We start from the raw sequence: 16,752 nt of genomic DNA on the forward strand, positions 1-16,752 counted from the left end.
GATATATATATCATATACATATGTTTTCTTACCAAATGGACATTTATTGTATAAAAAAAGTTTACCACAATCTTTCACTTATAAAAAAAATAAAACTAAAAAAAAAGGTACGTTTTACGTTATATTTTACCATAATAAAAAATAAATTTAAAAAAATTTTTAATGTAATGTGACTTTTAATATAAAAATGAACTCATAAGACTTGAGATATTGCCAACAAGAAGGAAAAAAACGAGGCAGAAATAGATAACTAAATATTCCATTTAAACTAGAGGCCTTTGTTTTTTTTTTTAAGTAAATGATTTAATTCTTAAGTAGGAGCTGAAAATAAGCAGTAAGTTTCTGTCCATTAGATGCAGGGACAATGGAGATGAGTCCAACTGTCCGTAAACTCACCATAAAAATTAACAAATAATTTTACACCTGAAAAAAAAATACCACTAATAGACAAAAAATAATTTTAAAAGTATTAAGAGGTTGCCTCATAGCACTGGGCATCTTTTTATTTCTTTAACTACTGCAACTTGGCAGAGTTAGAAAGTGCTTTAAAAAACTAAGTTCCCAAGTTAACACTTGGAACATTTTTCAGTTTCTCTCTGGGGAGCAGAGCCAGAAATCTCTCAAGTGTATTTTCCAGCTTCACTTCATTGCCCTGTCAGTTAACACCTCCCTCAAAGAGATGGAAAAGCAGATATGTCTTGTGTGAATGCATGAAACAGCAACAGGTTTTTTTGCTCACTGACTTTATTAGCTGTTTGAAAAAGTGGCTGTGATAAATCCATAATAAACGAATATACTCAAAGCCTAACCACCTCTCACCATTTTATCCCCTCTCCAAACGGTAGAATAAAATCCAGATTGGAGAATTAATGCCAGTTATTTGCCAATACCTGATTTTTCCCACCTGTTCCTTAAAAAGCAAAGTCTTCTGCCAAGTATTTTGTGATTTCTTAAGATAAATACATAAACATACAAGTACGGCGGGCAGCTAGAGAGCTCCCCCTTGACTACATAAATCCATTTGGCCCATTTCTACCTGCAAAGTTGCAATAATGATACTACCACCAGAAAAACTATTCAAGGGCTGAGTCTGTACCAGAATGGGGCTTCAATGAGTTAAATGCCAGTTTGTTCATTCAGTTCATTTAGCAGGTAATTGATGAGCGATTATTTTGAAAAAAATGCCACGCTAAAAATTATGGCAAATTCAGAGACTGTATCTATCTTTCGGTCTCTGTTCTCAGTAAGTTTATAATCTAGTAAGATCTATAGCCACAGCTTTTCTGGCCTTTTCTACCCAATTCCCAACCTAAATAATTTCTCTTCAAAACAGTACCCACCAAGACAAGTCAAACAGAAATTTCAGAGTAGAAACTTGACTTCCAAAGAACTATGTCACATTTACTCTACCTGTTTTGCACAGCATCTGCAGCTACCAGAAAACCTCCTCATGATATTTTCAAGGTCTAAGGCCCGTTCAGGACATGCTCTCTCTCTTCTAGTCACATTTCCACGACACAGGGGACAATGTATTCCGCTTTCTCTCATTGCAGTCAGGAAACATTTTCTACAGAAACTAAACCAAACATTTGTGACACATTAACTACAGAAAAAAGTACTCTTTATATTTCAATGATTAAACACAGCAGTTATGGGTATATAATCATGCTAGGCTATTTGTATGTACATAAATCTAGAATTTAAAAAAACTGTACATGAATTTCTCAGTGTAAGATTAATGTCTGGACTAAATGGGAATACAAAAGAAACTACTTTTAACATAATACAGGAAAAATAAATATTATATAACATTATCAAGGGAAGCATGTACAGAAGGAATGACTGGATCCTATCCTGTGTTGTTTATTTAGCAGCTGTGTGATTTTCAGGCAACACACTTAACCACAATGGATCTCCATTTCCTCCCCTTACAAAATGAGAGAATGGACCACACATCAGCTTTGTCTCAAACTGATGTACTTCAAGATGTTGTTTTACAAGATATGAATAGGCCTCCTACAGAAACTGATTTCAGAAATTCAAGAATTATTCAAAGTTATTAAGGTTTCTCTGCTAAGGAAACCAAGTGTTGCCCAAACTTCTGTGATCGGGATATATGAAAATTCCCACAACAGTGTGCAATGGAACATAATTTGAGAAATACTTAAGAATCCTTCCAGCTCTAAATATCTATCATCGACATTCTTATTGCAACCAAACTCACCAAAATCTTCTCCCCGAACCCAAACAAATATGAAACTTGATCATCTTGCTTTTAAAAAAACCAGATTAAAAATCACAGCCATCTGTACCTGGGCTCTAGAATAATTATACATTTAATTCAACCCCCTATAAATACAAATATACTAATCTTCCACATCTATACTAACAAAAAAGTTGCGAGGTAATAGTGTGATAACAGATCACACTGAATTTACTAACCATGTAGCACTGAACAAGTCACTCTTCTTTAAAATCAGTTTCCTCACACATACAATAAGCATCTACACTTGATAGGGTTGTTCAGAGGATTAAGATAGGTAATGTAATAAAATGTTCATTACAGTTATTTTTGAGTCAGGAAAGTGTTTGATAAATAGTAGCTAATATCACTAAGGTAGCATTAGAAGTGCTCACCAATACTTTAAAACATGGAAAATATTCATCATAACCAGGAGTCAAAGAAATGCAAAGTAAACAAGACAGAAACTTTTTTTCAGTTGTCAAAAAACTAGTTTTAAAAAATAATAATAATATCCAGTGTTAAAGGAGACATAAAGAAATGAGTGCTCTACATTTCTGAATAACAATTTGTCAATACTTAACAAAATCCTTAGCGAGGGTGTCCCAAAACTCTGAATGTCATTTTGAGCTTTAATAACTTCACAAGTATAAATACCACAAAGTTACAAAAACCATCATTTTTAAGTTTAATTGTTTAAATTAAAAACTGAAATTCTGTTTATATGTTTTCTAAATTTTGAGTAATACATTTTTAATTTAACTTCTTTGTTTCACTCAGTGTTTGCATTCTTTCCTCAGAGGGACTGTGAAAAGGAAAATAAAATGAAAGGGAGAGTCAGACAAAAAACCCCACAAGACTAACTGGAACAATAGTCTAGATCATGATACGGTCTACATTAAGGCAGGAGTAGGAAGGAGGGACAGAGGATCTCTATTTTAGAGACATAGTTCTCAATGTCTATGATTGTGTATGAAGGGGACATCCTAGGTTAAAAAATAGAATATAATTTTTTGACAATTACTTGTGAGAGAATGAGAAAGAAAAGCATTTCTAATTTAGAAGACTGAGTAAAAGGTGACTGTATTAACCAAATTGAGAAATATTGGAAGAGTTGGTTTGACAGAAAAACCCAAGTTTAAAGTACCTACAGGGCTTCCCTGGTGGCAGAGTGGTTAAGAATCCGCCTGCCGGGCTTCCCTGGTGGCGCAGCGGTTGAGAATCTGCCTGCCAACGCAGGGGACACGGGTTCGAGCCCTGGTCTGGGAAGATCCCACATGCCACGGAGCAACTGGGCCCGTGAGCCACAATTACTGAGCCTGCGCGTCTGGAGCCTGTGCTCCGCAACAAGAGAAGCTGCGATGGTGAGAGGCCCGCGCACCGCGATGAAGAGTGGTCCCCACTTGCCGCAACTAGAGAAAGCCCTCACACAGAAACGAAGACTGAACAGTCATAAATAAATAAATAAATAAATAAATAAATTTTAAAAAGAACGTGAATTTCTTTAAAAAAAAAAAAAAAAAAAAAAGAATCCGCCTGCCAATGCAGGGGACACAGGTTCGAGCCCTGGTCCGGGAGGATCCCACATGCCGAGGAGCAGCTAGGCCCATGTGCCACAACTACTGAAGCCTGTGCGCCTAGAGCCTGTGCTCCGCAAGGGGCCACAATGAGAAGCCCGCGCACCGCAACAAGGAGTGGCCCCCACTCGCCACAACTAGGGAAAGCCCAAGCGCAGCAACGAAGACCCAACACAGCCATCAATCAATCAATCAATAAATGTATTAAAAAAATAAAGTACCTACAAACAGCTCAATGCGTGTTATCCAGTAAACAAGTGGAAAAATGGATCTGAAAATTGGGCGGAAGAATATGGAGAGCAGATAAGGTAAGAAAGAACACTAAAGGGCTTCCCTGGTGGCACAGTGGTTAAGAATCCGCCTGCCAGTGCAGGGGACACGGGTTTGTGCCCTGGTCCGGGAAGATCCCACAGGCCGCGGAGCAACTAAGCCCACATGCCACAACTACTGAGCCCGTGCTCTAGAGCCCTCGAGCCACAACTACTAAGCCCACGTGCCACAAATACTGAAGTCCGCACGCCTAGAGCCCGTGCTCCACAAGAGAAGCCACTGCAATGAGAAGCCTGCGCACCGCAACGAAGAGTAGCCCCCGCTCACCACAACTCAAGGAAAGCCCACGCGCAGCAATGAAGACCCAACACAGCCAAAAATAAATAAAATAAATTTTTTAAAAATTTTAAAAAAAAAGAACACTAAAGAAACAATCTAGAGAGATATAAACATTAAAGGAAGGTTCAAAGAAACAGAAGAACCAAGAGTAAGTAATGTTATAGAAGCCAGGTCTAATAAACTACCAAAGAGAAAACAGTAATTAAAGAGATAAAGGTAAAACTATCACCAAACCATTAAGCTAAACCTTCCTCTTTAAATAAAAATTGAAACTGTCAACAAAGTTCACACCAACAAAATTCATTATACAGAGATAACCATGCATAAAATTGATGGAGCTTGAGTGAACGAAATGAAGCAGGTTAGTAACTATTAGCTGGTAAATTAGTCAAAATGCTGGCTAATTTAACAATTACAAGTAAAATATAAACAGAAAATGTTAAAAGATTTTTTGAAACCTGGGTGTACAAACATAAGCTGTATTTAGGGGGAGTGGATAAACCAAAATTTCAAAGCCCACTTATTCAATACCTAAAATAGTATATGATAACACTACATACCTATCAGAATGACCAAAATGAAAAAGGTGGAAAATACCAAGTGTTGAGGAGGATGTGAAACCAACCTAAACTTGCATTCAATGCTATAAAAGTGTAAACTGATACAACCATTTTGAAAATTAATACAACCATTTGGCAGTAGCTAATATAGCCCAGTAATCCCACTCCAAAGTATACCCAACTGACTTGCATACCTCATCATAAGAAATTTCCATAAAGTTCATTGCCACACTATTTGTAATAGCCAAAAGCTGAAAACCATACAAATGTCCATCAACAGAAAAATGCATAAACAATTACAGCATATCCACAAAATTAAAACTATAGTATACCGTAATAAGAATGAATTTGGATGTATAATGTTGAGCTTTGGAAGCCAAATGCAAAAGACTACAAGCTGCATGATTCTATTTTTATAAAGATCAAAGAGTAGGTAAAACTATACTGTTAAAAGTCGAAATAGTGGTGTCCTGGAAGAAGTGGGATACACTCCTCGGAGAAGTGAGGAGTTTCTGAAATGCTGGTAATGGAGTTCTGGAGTTCTGTTGCTTGATATGGGTGTTGAACACACAGGTGTGCTCAGTTTGAAAAAAATTCACTGAGCTGACTTTTATGATGGGGCACTTTTCTGTTATGAATACTACACTTAAATTTTTTCAATTAGGAGTAAAAACAAGGGTAAATATGTTTAAACTGTTATAAAAATAGCTAAATTAATCTTCTAACTGGGCTTAAAAACAAACCAAAAAAAAAAAAAATTGCTAGAAAATTTCCAGAGCTAAAAAAATACATCTGCAAAATAAGAGACAACCAAATGACCAGTACAATGAATTTCTGAAAGATCTTCATCCGGATCACTAGGAAATCTTAAATAATTATTTTTTTCAACTTCTAATAGCTTCCAGAGAGGGAATAAAAAACAGATCGCGTACTAAGGAAAGAGAATCAGATTAGCATCAAACTCATCAGCAATAACAAACAGATGACAAAACAACAGAATGATGTGTTCAAAGTTCTAAGGGAAAGTGACTTATAACCTAGAATTTCATCTTCTGGATACTAAACTATTTGCTTTTTGAACCCTAGGCATTTCTGATAATGCAATAAATAAAATACTGAGAAACGACACATTCTGCAAAACCGCACACTAAAACTTACAGGGCTTGTGGGGAAAAAATGGTTGGGGTAGACTAACTACCCGTAGAACACTGTGACCAGAGGACTAACAAAAACCCAAACAATCCTAATAAAAATACTAACACATTTTAAAAGACATTTAAGTTCTTAATAAACACTTTACTCTAAAGCTTAAAAAAAAGAGGTGAGGGGTTAGAAAGGAGTGATTAAAAGCTGATAAATTCCAGAGAGCTCTCACGGCCAAACCGAACCAAGGAAAAAATGTAGGTTGTGCATTTCATACAGTAGTGTACAATTCTGTGGCTTGTTATATTCAACTGAGTTTTAGTGTACTTCTCTTCAGCTAATGTAACCATTTGCTAATGGCTCAAAACATCAATGTGCAGGGGAAAAAAACACGTATAAACCAATCCGTTCTGATATAATCTTGTATAACAACAGAATGTTATCACTGTTGAGTCTGTTATCACTTGTCTCTAACCTTGTTTGTGGTCTTTTGATATGGAAAATTTTTAATTTTTAATATAGTCTAAATTCATCACCTTTTCCTAAAATTACGGTTTGTGCACATAGTCTTAAGCCTTTCCCTTCTCAAGATCAGGGATATTTCCCTACATTGCCTTCTAAGAAGTTTAAGTTTTGCTCATCACATTTAAGTTTTTAATTCACCTAAAAAATACCTTTATGTATAGTGAACAATAGAGATTTCATATGCAAAGCCATTATCCAAATACCATTCTACTGGATAAGCCATCTTCTCCCCATTGATTTGCCATGTCATATCTATCAAAGTTCTAATACATGTATGGAACTATTTCTGGGCTCTCTAGTATATGTCCTACTGATCATTTATCTACTGCTGAATTAATACCATACCATTTTAATTACTATAACTTCATAATACTATGTCATGGTAACTAGCAGGGTTGGTTCTATCTCTATGTTCTACTTTTTCCAAATTTTCTCAGTTATTCATGGTCATTAACACATCATTACGACTTTTTAATCAGTTTTTCAAGTTCTACCAAAACAATAATGTTGAGACTTTATTGGAATTGCATTAGCTTTTTTAGAATCATCTGAGGGAGAACTGGCATCTTAATTTTATTGAATGGTGCTACCCATAAACATGTCATGTCTCTCCACCTATTCAGATTTCTTATGCTTTTCAGTAGTTTTTCAACTTTCCCTACAGAAGTCTTGACATTTTTACTAGACTATAATAAATAGTCTAATTATTTATAAACTATTTATAGTTTTTGTTGCATTATAAATAGGATTTTTTCTATTACTTTTTTATATGATTACTGTTGGTATAAAAAAAGTTATTGATTTTTGTCTGTTGTTCTTAGGTCCAGAAACCTCTCTGTACATTCTTATTAGTTCTAATCATTTGTTAGTTGTTTCTCTTAGGTTTTAGATGTAGTTTTATCACCTACAAATTATGACAATTTTATCTCTTCTTTTTCCATCTTTGTATAGCTTATTTCTTCTTTTCTCATTGAATTGCCTAAAGCCTGAAATACAATGTTAAATGGTAGGGGGGATACAAATATCCTTGTCTAGTTCTTGACTAGAAAAGCACATAGGGTCTACTATTCAGTACATTTACTATAGATTTTAGGGACGCTACCCTTAATTAGAATAAAAGTAAGTTCCATCCTATTCCTAATTTCGTTTTATAATGAAATGCTCAACTCTATTAAATGCTTTTAGCATCTATTGAAATGATCATATGCTTTCAACATCCAAATTCTCTTCCTATTTTGAAGGTGTTCTTCATTATGTGATTTTCAGTGAAAATTAGTTCCTTCTGAAAGGACAAAAACTGTGGGTCAATTCCTCCCAACAATTCTGTCAGTTTTCATCTAAAGTTATGCTGGTAGCTGCAAAAAAGTTCATGATTATTCCTTTTATCCACATGAAATGACTTTCTTTCTTGTAATGCTATCTGAATTAAATGGTCTGATATTAATATTTCTATACCAGCTTTCTTTTAGCTGACATAGAAATATAAGGACTCAGAAAAGCTCTCTGAAAGACTCAGTTCTGCTGTAAAGTGTCACACACATTCCTAGAAGTCACTGCACTATGCAAAATCATCCAATAAAAACCACAGAGCTCATGGGAAAAACAGGGTTGGGCACAACACTCAAATGTACACATCCAAAAGAATACTCTATATAGGTTAACAGATGCATTCACGTTTAAAAGTTTTAACTTAGCCTGAAAAAAATACACACTACTCATTACAATAACTGTTAAAGAATATTTTAGCTTTATTTATGTTTTATATTCCCTAAGCAATACTGTAAGCAATACTGTAAGCAAATACTGTAAGCAGTATCATATCTGCGTATGTATACATAAAATGTCTGAAAGGATACCAAAGAAATCAATAGCGATATACATACCGGGGAATTATGGGGCAGAGGACGATGCAAGGAGTGACAACAGGTATAAGGAAATTTGAGGGAGTTCCCTGGTGGCCTAGTGGTTAGGATTCCAGGCTTTGACTACTGTGGCCTGCATTAAATCCCTGGTCAGGGAACTGAGAGATCCCGCAAACCATGTGGCGCGGTCAAAAAAAGAAAAAAAAAATCCTAAGTCAAATCTTAGCAACTAAGCACAGCTATCCTTTAAATAGATACTAAAACTACTTCTTGAAGACTGGCAAAAATATATCTTAGAAAGCAAAAATGATTTACAAAGGTGCAAAAGCAATTTAATGGAGGAAGGATAGACTTTTTAATAAATGATGCTGAAGCAACTGGAAATCCATAGGCAAAAAAGATGAACCCCATTGAAGTCTGCCCCTTTATATAAAAATTAACTCAAAACAGATCATAGACTATAGTAAACTGGGTAATGGCCATCCAAAGATACATTCACTTCCTAATTCCCAGAACAAGTTAATATCATCTTATACTGTAACAGATCTGATTATTGTTAAAGATTTGGGGATGAGGAAATTAGCTGGGATTATCCAGGTGGGTCCTAAATGTCACCACAAGTGTCTTTATAAGAGAGGCAAAGGGAGATCTGACACAAACACACAGGAGAAGCCATATTGAGATGGAGGCAAAGACTGGAGTGATGTGCCCCCAGCTCCTCGAGGCCCTGCCAACACCTTGATTTTGGCCCACTGAAACTGATTTCAAACTTCTAGCCTCTATAACTGTGAAAAAATTAATTTATGTTGTTTTAAGCCACCAAGTTTGTGGTAATGTTACAGTGGCCCTAGGAAACCAATATGCAGAGTTAAATGTGAAACATTAAACTATAAAACTTTGAGAAAAAAATAGAAAATATTCACAATACAGAGCTACACAGAGTTCTTAGACTTAATGTTAAAAACACATTCCATAAAAGGAAAAACTGACAAAGTGGACTTCATAAAAATTTAAAATGTATGCTGGGTAAAAGACTGTTAAGTAGATAAAAAGACAATCCAAAGACTGGAAAAAAATATTTGTAAATCATATATCTAACAAAGGAGTAGTATCTGGAATACATAAAGAAGTCTCAAAGCTCAAAAGTTAGAAAGCAAATGACCCAATTAAAACATAGGCAAAAGACACTGAAGAGACATGATTTTAACCTAAGATATACAGGTAGTAAACATGCACATGAAAAGATGTTCAACATCATTAGCCATTAGTAAAATACAAATTAAAATCAGGAGGTATCACTACACATATTGAAATGGCTTAAAATTTAAAACAATGACAGGGACTTCCCTGGTGACGCAGTAGTTAAGAATCTGCCTGCCAAAAAAAAAAAGAATCTGCCTGCCAATGCAGGAGACATGGGTTGGAGTCCTGGTCTGGGAAGATCCCACACGCTGTGGAGCAACTAAGCCCGTGTGCCACAACTACTGAGCCTGTGCTCTAGAGCCCGTGAGCCACAACTACTGAGCCCACATGTCACAATTACTGAAGCCCATGTGCCTAGAGCCCATGCTCCACAACAAGAGAAGCCACAGCAATGAGAACCCCATGCACCCCAACGAAAAGTAGCTCCCACTCGCCGCAACTAGGGAAAGCCCACGCACAGCAATGAAAACCCAAAGCAGCCAAAAATAAATAAATAAATTTATAAAAAAAAATAATAAAAAATAAAACAGTGACAACATGAAACACTGGCGAGGATGCAAAGAAACTGGATCACTCATACACTGCTGGTGGGAATACAAAATGGTATAGATACTGTGGAAAATAGCTTGGCATTTTCTTAAAAGACAAAACATGCAACCACCATATGACCCAATAATTGCATTCTTGGGCATTTATCCTAGAGGAATGAAGGCTTACGTTCACACAAAAACCTGTACATGAATATTTATAGCAGCTCTATCTGTAATAGTCAAAAATTGGCTATTCCAGATTTCCTTCAGTGAATGAATGTTTAACCAAAATGTGGTACATCCATACCACGTATGGATGCATATTCACCAATAAAAGGAACTAATGATAACACACAACAACCTGAATCTCCAGAGAATTATGCTGAGTGAAAAAAGAAATTCCATTTGATTCCATTTATATAACATTACTTAACATTCTTTTTTTGCTAACAGCTCTACTGAGATATAAGTCACATACCATACCCCATTCACCCGTTTAAAGTGTACATTTCAGCGGGTTTTTTACTGTTATTTACACAATTGTGCAATATTTAAGATTCTTGAAATGTCAAAATTATGGAAATAGAGAACATGGGACTTCTTCGGCAGTCCAGTGGTAACAAATCCGCCTTTCAATGCAGGGGACACAGGTTTGATCCCTGGTCGGGGAACTAAGATCCCACTTGCTGTGGGGCAACTAAGCCCGTGCGACACAACTACTGAGCCCACGCACCTCAACTAGAGAGCCTTCGTGTCGCAAACTACAGAGCCCACGCCCCACAAGAGAGAAAACCCACATGCCGCAATGAGAGATCCTGCGTGCCGCAACGAAGATCCTGCGTGCCGCAACGAAGACCCAACACAGCCAAAAATAAAAAATAAAAAATAAATAAAACTAAATTAAAATTAAAAAAGAAATACAGAACATGTGAACATTAGTGCTTGCCAAGGGTTAAGGAGGCACAGGGTGGGATCAAGAGGAAAGTGGGTGTGCCTATAAATGAGCTCTGTGAAGGATCTTTGTGGTTATGGAAATGTTCTTTATCTTTACTCTATTAAGAAGGAAGATATCCTGGTTTTATTTACAAAACATTACCATCAGAGGAAATTGGGCCAGGGTACACAATTTCTGTATTATTTTACAACTACATGTGAATCTACAATGGTCTCAAAATAAATAGTTTAACTTATCCATATAGTCATATGGATATTCATGCATATTCATAGTTTAACTTATCCATATATTCATATGGATATTCATGCATATTCACTTAATAAATACGTATTAAATACTTACTACATAACTCGGGACATATCAGGGAACAAAAGTGATGAAAATCCCTACCCTGATGGGACTTAACAGCATTGTGTGCATGCAGGTACTTGTGGCAAGTTTGAGTATATATACTATATCCAAAAACATTTAACAAGTCATATTATACTGTGCTAAAAATAGTAAAAGTAATTAATGAAAGTGAAGAATTCCAAAGAATCAAATTATTTTAAGAATTCAAATATACTAAAAAGATTTTTAAAAGAATGGAAAAGGAATGCCCTCTAAGAAATACTGAGGTCAACTAAATAAGATAGGCAAATTAATAAAGATTCAAAAGCACACATGATATATCTTAGTAGATTCCAGGTAAGTCCAAAAATGGACAATTTTTTTAAAAGATTCAAGAAACAGAAAAAAAGGAATAGCATTATAACTTTAAAGAGAATCAAGTATCTTAAATCTGAATGTATAAGAAAATAATATACCAAAAACAAAGCAACTGACAGGAAAATAATGTAAAATAAGTAATAAATTACAATAGATTATTATTAAATCATAGTCATAGAAATGATCACAAATGTACCTACACACTCTGAACAGTAAAATTATAAATTAGTATATAAAAATTTAATATGGAAAAATGCACATAGCCATATGTTGCTAGCAACTAAAGAAACATTTTAAAGTGACTTCTAGACACCATTATGAACTGTATTAAACTAACAGAATACTGCTTAAAAAAAATGCTCAACGTAGCGAATATCCTGCTCGGGCTGCGCGCTGGGCCACGGCGCGAGCACCGGAAGGTGGGGCCGCCCGCCCGTCCGCCCGGCGCCCCAGGTCCCCGCCCGCCGGCCGCCCCGGCCTCCCCGCGAGGCCCCGGAGCCGAGGGCCAAGCGGCCGCGGACGGCGTAGAAGGCGCGAGGTAGAGATGATCTTCAAAATGAAGTCTCTGGAAAATGTTCGGTTCTCTTCAGGAACTACAAAAATGGAAGGAAAGAACATTTTCAAAACGAAATTGTTGCCACCGCAAGAGGAGCCCCCGCTCGCCGCAATTAGAGAAAGCCCGTGCGCAGCAACAAAGACCCAACAAAGCCAAAATAAATAAATAAAATAAAATAAATTTATTTTTTAAAAAAAGCTCTTTCTAAAAAAAAAAACGAAATTGTTGTGAAAGTGTGTTTACAACTAACTGATACTACTGACAGTTTTTTTTTTCTTTTTAGCTAATAAAACACTTCAAGAAGACTGTATTTATGGTCAAAGGAAACTGGACTAACCATGCAGCCGAAGACTTTTCGCGCCACGATCTACTCTGGAAACAGCCCGCGGCGGCTGCAGGATCAGCTGCAGGAGATCCGCAAGGGGCTGAAGCAGCCGCCCAAGACCCCCGCCCCGGGCCGCCCGTGGGGCCGAGCAGTGCCACCGCCCTGGACGCCAAGGCCCTCGGGGGCCAAGCAGCAGCACCAGCAGCAGCAGCACCAGCAGCAGACGAGGACAGCCCCCGAAGTTCGGGCCTTACCAGAAAGCCCTGAGAGAAATCAGATACTCCTTGCTGCCCTTTGCTAATGAATTGGGCCCTTCAGCCGCCGCAGAAGTAAACCAACAAATGCTGCAGTAACTGGTGGACGTGGGCTGTGACCAGATGGGTGGACACTCCCAGGAGGCTGCCCATCTGGGGTGCAAAGGAGACCAGCAGAGGTCCCTGGAAAGGGGTTTCTAGGCTACAAACCCAAGGTCCTTTCTGTGTCCCACTGCACTGTTTTCCACCTCCTCTCCAAAACCATCTTGTTAGCTGCTTTCCTTTTCAGGCAACATCCAGAGATTTCTCAACTTTCCTGAAATTGTGTCAGGTGCACTTTCTGTCCTGTCCCTGTGATGATGGGAAGGCTTTCCCACGTGGCCCTTTTCTTGGGGTTTATTTGTCGTATTCTGAGCTGTCTTGCGGAAGAGACTGGCTTCCTTGAACTTGTGTTTGGTTTGTGCATTTTTTAACTCAGCTAAGGGTAAGGTTGGTTAAATGAGTTGGCTCTTTGCCTCTGTTTTCTCCTGTTTTAAAAGATAGCATCTATGCTGTTAGAGGAGACGTAACTATATTAAGGGAATGAGAAAGACTAGAAAATAAAAAGCTTGAGAAATTTGAAAAAAAAATGCTGGCAAAGATGATGGAATACAGATATACTTTAATAGTCTTAATGGCATTGTGTAAATTAGCCCAATTTTGTGGAAAGCAACATGACATCTATACAAACAGCAGTAACTATTTATTGAGCACTTAGGCAGGGTTCCAGAAACTTTACATAATCTTGAATTCTTAAGAATAAATAAGTGTTTCAAAAGTTCCTTTATTTTACAAACAAGGAAACTAAGACTTTCAAAATAATTAAACCTATATGAGACTGAAGGCAAGATGCTACTTCATTGAAAACAAGGCCCTGCATGTTCCTTCTACCTCAGGGTCTTTGCCCAGAATGTTCCCTCACCCCAAAATACTCTATACACAAACACAGCCCTCCACAAATTAACACCTACACATCACAAATCTCAGCAACAATTTCACTTCCTCAAGAAAGGTCTTTGAGTACGTACCCATCCACCCACCAACCCACCTAGATCTGGTCCCCTTCTTATACTCTCTCTTTAAATCTATGAGTTTGTAACTGCACATTTATCTGAGTGTTTATTTGAATTAAAATGCGTCTCACCAATGCCAGTTCTGAAGGCAGGGATCATATCTAACCATATACCACTGTAGGTATAACACAGAGCTGGGCACCTAGTACGCATTCATTAATATTTGTTAAAGCAATGAATGCTAATTTACCTTAATCTAATCCAGAAATTTACTTAACCCAAGATATAATCCACAGTCCTCAAATCAAAACCGTAAGCACCTTCCATGTACAAAACACTTCAACAGAGCTATAATCATCCTGTGTGACACAGCTGACAAATTCCCTTGTATTTACCCTCTGACCCAGCAATTCCACTTGTGAAAATTTATCTTACAGGAAAAATTCTCACATGTGAAATGGTATTCATACAAGTTTAATCAATGTGCCATTATTTGTAACAGCAAAAGATTGGAAACAACCTAAGTGTCCATAAATAAGACATTAGATAAATAAATAAATAAATTTAATAATTTAAAAAAATAATCAAACAATGGAACACTAGAACACTAAATATGTTCCATGGGGTCAGGAATTTTTGTCTGGTTTGCTGAACCCCAGAATCTACATTAGTATTGTTGGCACATCATGGACACTCAGTGTTGGCTTACTGAATGAATGAAAACTCTACAACCTCCCCCCACCAAAAAAAAAAAAAAAAAGAATAAGAAGGCCCTTTACGTACTGATATAGAATGACCTCCAATACAGAGTAACATGAAAATAGCAAGGTACAAAAGAATGCACACAGTATGCTATTCTCTGGAAGAATAGATAAGGTAACAGTGATTGTGAGAGACAATCATATTATTTCCTTTTGTACCTTTAAAGCTGTGAATTACAATATCCTCCATTCACAATAATACCTTCAATATTAAATATCTGGACCAAAAAACTTGAAACAGCCTCCTTTCTGTTTACAATACTACTCTAGCTTTTTGTGTTAGATGCTGTAGTTATTAAACTAAACATAATTTTATATTTTTATGGGTTTTGAAAACTATAAAACACACATACAAGATTATTATCATTCACAAACATTATCTCATTTGGCCCCCTTGCAACAACCCTGTGAAACAGGTTGTTTCTACCCGTTTTATGGAGAAGAAAACAGGCTGAAAGGAGTTAAATGTCTTGACCAAGTGATACAGCTAGTAAGCTGTGGTCTCCCAACACAAACCCATTCATACACTTATTCAATACCAAATACATACAGTAGGCTCAGGTAAGTACAAGTAGACCTGGGTTGCTGCCTTTTAAGAGCTTACAGTCTAGGGGCTTCCCTGGTGGTCCAGTGGTCAGGAGTCTGCCTTCAATGCAGGGGACGTGGGTTCGATCCCTGATCGGGGAACTAAGATCCCACATGCCGCAGGGCAACTAAGCCTGTGCGCCACAACTACTAAGCCCGCGCCACAACTAGAGAGAAGCCCACGTGCCGCAATGAAGAGCCCGCGCACTGCAACGAAAGATCCCATGTGCCGCAGCTAAGACCCGATGCAGCCAAAAATAAATAGATAAATATTTTTAAAAATTGTTAAAAAGACCTTCCAGTCTAACTGGTGAGAATGGCATCAGTCAAATCATCTGATCCCAAAAATATTATGATTATGAACTGTGATAAGAAGTACAAAGAGGGATTTCCCTGGTGGCGCAGAGGTTAAGAATTCGCCTGCCAACGTAGGGGACATGGGTTCGAGCCCTGGTCCGGGAAGATCTCACATGCCTCGGAGCAACTAAGCCCATGCACCACAACTACTGAGCCTGCACTCTAGAGCCCACGAGCCACAACTACTGAGCCTGTGTGCCACAACTACTGAGCCTGTGTGCCACGACTACTGAAGCCTGCAGGCCTAGAGTCTGTGCTCCGCAACAAGAAAAGCCACCGCAATGAGAAGCCCGAGCACCTCAACGAAGAGTAGCCCCCGCTCGCCACAACTAGAGAAAGACCACGTGCAGCAACGAAGACCCAACACAGCCAAAAATAAATAAATAAATTTATTTAAAAAAAAAAAAAAAAAGATGGCCTAGAGCAGCAATTATTGTATCAGCAAGAAACCATATAAGCCTCACTTTCAGATTTATAACAAGTACATAGGAAAGAAGATATTTTGAAAATATGTATTTAGAGCACGACTGCCCAAACAGGATACCAATAAAGTTGTTCAAACTGTAAGAAATATTAAGTGAAAATTCAGGGACTGGATAATCCAAAGCAGGTCAATAAAGAATCATACAAATCTGCTTAATGAGAAGTGGAGGCCGATTTATTTTAGCTCATTTTAAAAGATGCTTCCTGGGACTTCCCTGGTGGTCCAGTGGTTAAGACCCTGCGCTCCCAATGCAGGGAGCACGGGTTCCATCCCTGGTTGGGGAACTAAGATCCCACACGCTACCTGGCGTGGCCAAAAAATAAAATAAAAATAAAAGATACTCCCTTACATACAGGCCCCGAAGCAAGCAGATTAGATTTCCATTTTTAAGAATCTGGCAAGGCATCAACTTGTCATTATATGTAATTTTCATTGTGATAGAGCTTACTTCTAATTGTACAGAG

At 37.4% G+C, this 16,752-nt stretch overlaps 1 protein-coding gene across 3 annotated transcripts in view; it reads right to left on the minus strand.

Annotated features, from left to right (window-relative positions):
* Window positions 1-16,752, minus strand: part of RNF138 (ring finger protein 138) — a 38,297-nt gene that overhangs the window by 16,931 nt on the left and 4,614 nt on the right. For all 3 annotated transcript variants that reach the window (XM_082354403.1, XM_082354402.1, XM_082354404.1), the window contains one exon: window positions 1,411-1,576. In XM_082354403.1, coding sequence (XP_082210529.1) covers window positions 1,411-1,576 — 166 coding nt within the window. The remainder of the gene's footprint in view (window positions 1-1,410; window positions 1,577-16,752) is intronic.

This window comes from Balaenoptera borealis, assembly GCF_965194805.1.
Source record: "Balaenoptera borealis genome assembly, chromosome: 14".
In the NCBI taxonomy this organism is placed as follows: Eukaryota; Metazoa; Chordata; class Mammalia; order Artiodactyla; family Balaenopteridae; genus Balaenoptera; species Balaenoptera borealis.